Here is a 9,366-nt window from a genome sequence, read left to right on the forward strand (position 1 = left end):
CATACAGTATTGATCTGTGGCCTGGAGATTTCTCCAGATACTCTGAATCTTTTGATGATATTATGTGTGTAGATGATGTTAAAGTCTTCACAACTTTACGTGGAGGAACATTATTTTTAAGTTTTTTGTTATTTTTGTACTTTGGTGAACCTCCGCCTGTCTATACTTCTGAGAAACTCTGCCTCTCTAAGATGTCTTTTCATGTTACTGACTTGCTGCCAAATCAAAATCCTCCTCCAGCTATTTCAGTTTAGCACCACTTACCTCTCTGGCCTTTGTTGATCACATCTTAAGTTTTTTAAAGACGTGTTGCTGACACTGAATTCCAAAGAAGCTAATATTTTTCATGAAATACAAAACTGTTTCAGTCAATCCTTTATTTACCATGGGCACCTTTGAGCACTTATTAAATTAACTTTTATTAAAAAGTTATTAACTCTGTTACTGTTTCTGCTGGAGACAAAAGTCAAACTGTTTCAGAATGAAGAGAAGACATGCTTTATGGGGGGATTTGGTGTATCGTGGTAATATGAGACATTAAAAATGGACTGCTGTCTTAACATGGACAGGAAAAATCAGGTCTGCTTAGATTTTACCATGTGCACTTCCCATTTTGGAATCATTGCATTCTGTGATTATTTACATTTCAAGCAGCGTCCCAACTCAACGCTGGAATTGGATTTGTAGATGCTTTCCTGCAGAGGCTACATTTACAGCTATTCCTAACCTTTTGTGTTTCCTGTTTTTCAAGTTTGGAGAATGAAAAATGGATGAACGTTCGAGTAGGGGATATCATCAAACTAGAGAACAATCAGTTTGTTGCTGTGAGTAAAGCATTGCTACGACACTGTCACACTACATGCTAGACTGTAATATCAGCCAAATGGGGCCAGTTGAGTGCTGTTGCAGGTTCAGTGATGCAGAAATTGATTCATTGCCTTTTTTCCCCACTGCTGAGTAATTTTGTATTGGATTCACACACAGGCAGACATCCTCCTTCTCTGTAGCAGTGAGCCTTACGGTCTGTGCTATGTTGAGACTGCAGAGCTTGATGGGTAAGTTCTGCGCAAGGTATGAAAAGTAAGATGGGAGCAATTGCACAAGACATTCATATGAGCACAAAAAGTGCACGCGTATATTTAATTTGACGTTTAGCAAAAATAGCCAACTTTTCTTTGTCTTCCTTTTTTTTCCCTCCAGAGAGACCAATCTAAAAGTCCGTCAGGCTTTAACCGTTACCTCAGATTTGGGAGACATTTCTAAACTGATGGACTTTGATGGTGAGATGATGCCAAAGTTTTTATTTTCGCATTTTCTCTCATTTTTGTCTACTTATATCTAATTATTTGCGACGGTTTGATCAGTCATGGCTGACGAATCTTTTTCTTTTTCTTCCTTTGTTCCTCAGGGGAAGTCATTTGTGAGCCTCCAAACAACAAGCTGGATAGGTTTACTGGAACATTATACTGGAAAGGCAATAAATATCCTCTGGATAATGAAAAAATGCTTCTGCGGGGCTGTGTACTCAGAAACACTGAGTGGTGCTTTGGAATGGTCATATTTGCTGGTAATAGTTGGTTTTTAATGGTTTTATTCTCCACATCCATTAGCTGCGTCTATATTTTTCTTCTTTGCCTCGATGGAAAGGTCACAGACAGTTTTATTAATATTCTTTCAACACTGACGGTTGTTTGTACATCTGCCCAACAGGCTCACAAACCAAACTGATGCAGAACTGTGGAAGGACGAAACTGAAAAGGACCAGTATTGACAAACTCATGAACACTCTGGTTTTGTGGGTAGGCTGATTTTTGTAACTCTGCTATGCATTTTACGATGCTAGCATGGGCTGATGATTGTGGCTTAGTTGGCTATTTTATAGGCAGCCGTTCTAGTTGTAAATAAATTGCATAAATGATCAATTTCTCTTTAAAAGCTGGCAGTCCAGAGTTACATTCACTGGTTTTAAATGTCACATATTGCGCCTTTTACTACAGATATGCTCATATAAGCATATAAAACATACCACTTTATTTGATGCATCTTTGGGAACAAAAATATGTACTCTTGTCTTTTTTTCAGATTTTCGCCTTCCTTATTTGTATGGGAGTTATTTTGGCAGTTGGACACACTATCTGGGAAACGTATGTCGGCACAAACTTCAGAGTGTTTTTGCCGTGGGACACGTTCCAGATTAGCGCTGTGTTCTCTGGATTCCTCACCTTCTGGTCCTACATCATCATCCTCAACACTGTTGTGCCCATCTCTCTGTATGTCAGGTAAGCACCTATGCAGTCGTCGTAAAAGTCATTTTCAAATTAAGCCAGTCACACTTACTAGGAAGTTGGTAAATAGTTGTATTGCTCAATAAACCTTCATCAGTGTGGAAGTCCTGCGACTTGGTCACAGTCACTTCATTAACTGGGACCGGAAGATGTACCACAGCCCGATGGGCACTGCAGCCCAAGCTCGCACCACCACCCTGAATGAGGAGCTGGGCCAAGTGGAGTTCATCTTCTCTGACAAGACAGGCACGCTCACCCAGAACATCATGGTCTTCAGCAAGTGCTCCATTAATGGACAGATGTATGGTATGGAGCTTTAGTACTACATCGGGTTAAAACACTGGGCTAATTAGCCTCTCAGTTAAATTGGGCTACTCTTTAACAAAAACTGCTGAAAAGTTAAGCATGGGCCTAAATGTTTTTTGCTTTTTTTAGTTTGTTCACCCTAAAATGTTAAAATTGTTTGGTCAAATTTACTGTAGCAGACTTCAGGGGTAATGCTGGGAGCCAGGTCCAACTACAGAGGCAATTACTTCTCAATCTTTGACAAAATAATTAAGGATAAAGCTCTCGATTGTTCGCCTTTCCCACCACATCTCCGACTTGTTCGGTGTTTATAACCCAGTTAGAGCTATCTCCCTTTTTTAAGTGTTCCTAGAATCAGATCCAAGTGCACTGAGGCTGCTTTCATTTACCGCGCTCCTGTTCTTTGGAACCAGCTACCTGCTGATCAGTGATCAATCACATCTGCGGCTACATTCAAAAACAGGCTCAAAGCCTTTTTGTCCACACAGGCCTTCAGTCAATAGCTGGGTGCTTGTGCTTTAATCCCTTAACGCCTATCATATTTGAAACATGGGTTTTTGAGACTTCTACATCATTAGTGAGTGAGATCTTCCCTCCCCTCCCTTGAAAAGAAATAGATTGCATGATATGTTTTTCAGCCATAAATAGAAACATTTTTTAAAAACCTGAATTTTCTGGCAATTGTTTCATGGTTCAGGCTTTAAGGGGTTAGGGGGAATTGTAAACCTGCAGAGGTTTTTATGTTTTTCTCTTCTTTGTTAAGCACACTGTGTTCACTTATAATCAAATGTGCTATATAAATAAAACTGTCATTGTTACTTTTATGTTTTTAGGTGATGTCTACGATGAATTTGACCAGAAGGTGGAAATTACAGAGGTGAGCAGATTGAAAAAAGCAGAAATATTTCTCTTTCTAGTGAAACAGATGTGACACAATCATTGCGCTGGTGCTTTAATGTGCCCTCAGAAAACAGCCTGCGTGGATTTTTCCTTCAACCCTCTCTGCGACAGAAGGTTCAAGTTTTACGACAGCAGCTTGGTTGAAGCCATCAAAATGGAGGATCCTGCAGTGCAGGAGTTTTTCAGGCTGCTGGCTTTGTGTCACACTGTCATGCCAGAGGAGAAGAGTGAAGGTAAACATACATGATCCAGAAACTGTAGCTGTAATAATTCAAATAACTCTGATTCACTGATGTGTTTATGTTCAAATGAAGGAAATTTGGTGTACCAGGCACAGTCACCTGATGAGGGAGCGCTGGTCACTGCGGCGCGAAACTTTGGGTTTGTCTTCCGGGCGCGAACCCCAGAAACCGTCACGCTGTGTGAGATGGGACGAACCGTCACCTACCAGCTTCTGGCCATACTGGACTTCAACAACGTGCGCAAGAGAATGAGTGTCATTGGTTAGGTTTTCACTTATAATAGCAACACACAAGTAGTCATCATGAAACTCTGTGGACGATAATTGCGAAATAGCAGCACGAGGCAACATGTCTGATTATTTTGTATCTACTGACAATTTAGTTGACAGCCAAATAATCCATGTTTTATTTTTCCTCTTGCTGTGCTTTGTCTTGTTATATAGTGAGAAGCCCAGAAGGCCAGATTAAACTCTACTCCAAAGGCGCTGACACGATTATTTTCGAACGTCTGGATCCATCCTGTGAAAACCTCATGTACACTACCTCAGAACACCTCAGTGTAGGTGTTATCGCAGTGGATAACATAATGTCTCCTTTGTAAATAATTGCGCTGTGGATTGCAGATTTAATGATTTGTTCTCTTAGTCAGATGTTTATTTTTCCATCGTTTTTCATGCAGGAATTTGCTGGGGAAGGCCTTCGAACATTAGCTCTGTCCTACAAAGACCTCGATGAAGATTATTTTAAAGTTTGGATGAAGAGGCTTCTCTTTGCCAGCACTGTAATAGAGAATCGCGAAGATCAGCTTGCTGTCCTTTACGACGAGATCGAACTGGGCATGAAGGTAAAATTGACATGCTTTTGTTTACACTCCTAAAACAATCGATCGCATTTAGTCCTGCTGACTCACTGCTGACTTTGTTGAAGCTTCTAGGAGCCACGGCGATTGAAGACAAACTTCAGGAGGGAGTTCCAGAGACCATCGCCTGCCTGAATCTAGCTGACATTAAAATCTGGGTCCTTACAGGAGATAAACTAGGTACCTGTGAATGATGACTTTAATATTGGCTGGTTTGTCTGTGGAAAGATACACGACTGTAAACTGTTTAATTTCATTAGAGACAGCAATGAACATTGGCTACTCCTGCAACATGCTGCGAGATGACATGAATGAGGTGTTTGTTATCTCCGGCCACACCCTGCAGGATGTGCAGCAGCAGCTCAGGTGACACATTATATATTTTTTGCATTTAATTCACATTCAGGGTGGTATTCTTTGAATATTAAATGTCCCATTTATAGAAAGTCTGTGGATTTAAAATGCTAAAAAGCCTTCTTGAAGAGAATTCTGGTGTGATTCACTTTTACTGCCTTGCATCTTTCCTCAGGAGCGCCAAAGAGCACATCCTCGGCCTGAGTCGCGTGAGCAGTGCAGGACATGTTGAGAAGACGGATGCGTTTGCAGAAGATTCTGTGTTTGAAGAAGCTATAATTGCAGAGTATGCCTTAGTTATCAATGGACACAGTCTGGTAAGATAACAATGAAAAGTGGTTTCATGGAGACTGCCTTTAATTAAATGCTCATTTCTACTTCTGCGCTTGTTTTTGTTTTGTTACTGATGCCCGTTGGTTTCACACTGTTTGCTAAATGGCTCCGATGTTCTTTGATGACTCTGCTGTGTCTGTGCCTGCTGCCGACTGAACAAAGTCTACAATAAGCTCTGCCCTCGGCTCTATTACAGGATTTTATTAACATCATTTTGCCCGCGAGCTGCTCTCTTGCTGTGCCAAGTGCAGAGTGCGTGATGCACACAGGGATGTTGCTTAGTGTCCCCTCCGCAGGGGGTTGATGTTACACCGTGGTAATGATAGATTTAATAGGTGTGGTGTGGGTATTTTGCCCTTCAGGCTCACGCTCTGGAGCCCCAGCTGGAGCACATCCTGTTGGATTTGGCCTGTCTATGTAAAACGGTGATCTGCTGCCGCGTCACGCCGATGCAGAAAGCTCAGGTGGTGGAGCTGGTGAAGAGGCACAAGAGAGCTGTCACCTTGGCCATAGGAGACGGAGCCAATGATGTCAGCATGATCAAGAGTAAGTTTCAGATCATCCACGTGTGGCGTGCATGTAGTATGTATTACTATTACAAAGTGAAGTATAACATTTACAAGTAAACACTTGAAAAGAAATATCAGGAATTCTCAAGAAAATATCACAAACTGATGTGGATGCACACTCTTCTGCATCCAAGGACTCCGTTCACGTGTGTGTAGAGGGAATTTTCAGCCTTGCCAGAGGTGACAAATTAAAGGAAAAACCTGAGGGGAGCTGGAAATTCTGTTATGCTTCGAAGGGAAATTTTGCTGGCATGGTTAAAGATCACAGGGAGCACTCTCTTGCAGGATGAGAATGCCCACATCCACAGGGCACAAGGATCAATGAAAGATTTTTATAAACTTTGTGAATCATATTATATGAATTAAGCAGTCAAACTGCTGAGTACTTACTCAGTTTGTTCATATTTTCTGCTTAACAGATTTTTTTGGGGTATACGATACAATAGTGAAATTACCTCCCTTACCCCAACACCTTACAACCAGCCACACACTGCGTAAGAGGCTGGTTGTAAAAACATTTCTTCATTTATAAAAAAAAAACTCAGTCCAGACTGTTATTTAACGATGTTTGTGAATATATTTCCAGAATCTTGTCAGCTGTTTGTAATGACGAATATTTCAGTTATGAAGGGCATTGCTTCACACACTGTGTTTCTTACTCAGCTGCTCACATCGGTGTTGGGATCAGCGGACAGGAGGGGATGCAGGCTGTTCTGGCCTCAGATTACTCCTTTGCCCAGTTCCGGTACCTGCAGAGGCTCTTGCTGGTTCACGGACGCTGGTCTTACTTCCGCATGTGTAATTTTCTGGGATATTTCTTCTACAAGAACTTCGCCTTCACCCTGGTGCACTTCTGGTACGGTTTCTTCTGCGGCTTCTCAGCTCAGGTGAGAAAACTGTAATGAAGCCTTCAAGCATATTTGAAGCTTTTTTTATGTTTGTGTTGAATCAATTATGCATGCCAACTGTCAGGTCTGGTTTTGTGGTGAGGTCACGGAGGCTGACCTCAGGACCACTGGAGTAAATGTGTCTCCTTCTGACTCTGTAGAAGCCACAAGGCCTGTCAGGAGTGTCTTTTATCGAATTTGGGAACAGACCTAGTCCATTTTGTTCCTAATAGACTAAAGGTGAAGGAGATGTGTTCACTTTGTCTGGAAGGAAGAGTAGTGAGCAGAAGAAATAATCTAAGTGTTCCCTGTTGGAGGACAGTCTTCACAACCGGGGACAATACAGTCTGTCAAACCTTCTCCTGGTACACCAGCACAGACAGGCTTACCTGTGTAGAGTTTTCAAAAGTAGAAGAGGCAGAGCCTTCAGCTATCAGGCACAACTATGCACTTTGTCAGGCAGACACCTTCTCTGCTTTTAAGGTTTCTTTTAAAACTTTTACATAGCTCTTAAAATTAGGGATGTTTCAGGTGATCCTGAAACATCCTGTAGTCATGAATGTATAGGCTCAGACTGCTACTGTACTTGAGTCAGACTGCCTTTGTTTAGAATAAAAAGTGAATTTTATGTACTTTTATACTTATTGTACCATAGACTCTAAATAAGGTGAAACCAGTGAGCTATTCCATGTCACTGACTTTCATCCATGTTCTTCCAGCTTGTGTTCAGTCTTGTTTTCCTTGATTCATCTGTCCTCCTCTCTGCTCTGATCTTTCCTTTGTTCTCTCCGATATTGAGCTGGAAGAAATTTTCATGCACGAGACCTCTCGCTCTTCTGAATGTTTGTGCTGTATGGTTGGAAAAAACCCTGCTCTAACAAAATGTCCACTTTCCATAGACTGTGTATGACCAGTGGTTCATCACCCTCTTCAACATTGTCTATACATCGCTGCCAGTACTAGCGATGGGACTTTTTGATCAGGTGATAATAGCTCTTGTACAAAGTTAAAGCATACTTAAGTTTTATTTCAATGTGGCTATGCATATTTTAAAAATTTGCACAAAAATCGAACTTTTTCTTATTTCAGTAATCTCTCTCTAATGGTAAGCTCCAGAGCCGTTTCATAGTTTAATTTTGTTTCTTCTTTTCAAGATACTGTCAAGTCATTCAGGTGAATATTTTATTACTGTTGACCTCTTTCACTGTGTCATGATTGATAAACCCATCAGACGTACCTAAAAGTCTAACCCTACAGTAGGTTGTAGCTTAAATTTAACCCATGCGATTAGCGTTCCTAATCCCAGTTTACAGTGGCTTGCAAAAGTATTTGGCCCCCTTGAACTTTCCCACATTTTGTCACATTACAGCCACAAACATGAATCAATTTATTGGAATTCCACCTGAAAGACCGATACAAAGTGGTGTACACGTGAGAAGTGTAACAAAAAATCATACATGATTCCAAACATTTTTTACAAATAAATAACTGAAAAGTGGGGTGTGCGTAATTATTCAGCCCCCTTTGGTCTGAGTGCTGTTAGTTGCCCATAGACATTGCCTGATGAGTGCTAATGACTAAATAGAGTGCACCTGTGTGTAATCTAATGTCAGTACAAATACAGCTGCTCTGTGATGGCCTCAGAGGTTGTCTAAGAGAATATTGGGAGCAACAACACCATGAAGTCCAAAGGACACACCAGACAGGTCAGGGATAAAGTTATTAAGAAATTTAAAGCAGGCTTAGACTACAAAAAGATTTCCCAAGCCTTGAACATCCCACGGAGCACTGTTCAAGCGATCATTCAGAAATGGAAGGAGTATGGCACAACTGTAAACCTACCAAGACAAGGCCGTCCACCTAAACTCACAGGCCGAACAAGAAGAGCGCTGATCAGAAATGCAGCCAAGAGGTCCATGGTGACTCTGGACGAGCTGCAGAGATCTACAGCTCAGGTGGGGGAATCTGTCCATAGGACAACTATTAGTCGTGCACTGCACAAAGCTGGCCTTTATGGAAGAGTGGCAAGAAGAAAGCCATTGTTAACAGAAAACCATAAGAAGTCCCGTTTGCAGTTTGCCACAAGCCATGTGGGGGACACAGCAAACATGTGGAAGAAGGTGCTCTGGTCAGATGAGACCAAAATGCAAAACGCCATGTGTGGCGGAAAACTAACACTGCACATCACTCTGAACGCCATCCCCACTGTCAAATATGGTGGTGGCAGCATCATGCTCTGGGGGTGCTTATCTTCAGCAGGGACAGGGAAGCTGGTCATAGTTGATGGGAAGATGGATGGAGCCAAATACAGGGCAATCTTGGAAGAAAACCTCTTGGAGTCTACAAAAGACTTGAGACTGGGGCGGAGGTTCACCTTCCAGCAGGACAACGACCCTAAACATAAAGCCAGGGCAACAATGGAATGGTTTAAAACAAACACATCCATGTGTTAGAATGGCCCAGTCAAAGTCCAGATCTAAATCCAATTGAGAATCTGTGGCAAGATCTGAAAACTGCTGTTCACAAACGCTGTCCATCTAATCTGACTGAGCTGGAGCTGTTTGCAAAGAAGAATGGGCAAGGATTTCAGTCTGTAGATGTGCAAAGCTGGTAGAGACATACCCTAAAAGA

The 9,366-nt window shown here is 41.8% G+C and overlaps 1 protein-coding gene across 3 annotated transcripts; it reads left to right on the top strand.

Moving 5' to 3' along the window:
- Positions 1–118: 118 nt before the first annotated feature.
- Positions 119–8,142, top strand: LOC120729940 (phospholipid-transporting ATPase ID-like). Of its 3 annotated transcripts, none has more exons than XM_040025959.1 (19): positions 119–824; positions 985–1,055; positions 1,201–1,280; positions 1,409–1,567; positions 1,711–1,799; positions 2,083–2,279; positions 2,383–2,591; positions 3,425–3,468; positions 3,559–3,724; positions 3,806–3,994; positions 4,177–4,292; positions 4,413–4,577; positions 4,661–4,772; positions 4,853–4,958; positions 5,122–5,263; positions 5,642–5,825; positions 6,512–6,735; positions 7,635–7,718; positions 7,890–8,142. In XM_040025959.1, exons 1-19 carry the CDS (start codon positions 771–773, stop codon positions 7,974–7,976), a joined length of 2,478 nt encoding a protein of 825 aa, XP_039881893.1. In that variant the 5' UTR covers positions 119–770; the 3' UTR covers positions 7,977–8,142. The 3 variants fall into 3 exon arrangements, with proteins under 3 accessions (XP_039881893.1, XP_039881895.1, XP_039881894.1); XM_040025961.1 differs by lacking the exon at positions 7,890–8,142 and adding an exon at positions 7,825–7,843 and having other exon boundaries at positions 121–824; XM_040025960.1 differs by lacking the exon at positions 7,890–8,142 and having other exon boundaries at positions 121–824; positions 7,635–7,811.
- The last annotated feature ends 1,224 nt before the right edge of the window (positions 8,143–9,366 follow it).

Source organism: Simochromis diagramma, unplaced genomic scaffold (genome assembly GCF_900408965.1).
Source record: "Simochromis diagramma unplaced genomic scaffold, fSimDia1.1 OVJJ01000293.1, whole genome shotgun sequence".
Taxonomy (NCBI): Eukaryota; Metazoa; Chordata; class Actinopteri; order Cichliformes; family Cichlidae; genus Simochromis; species Simochromis diagramma.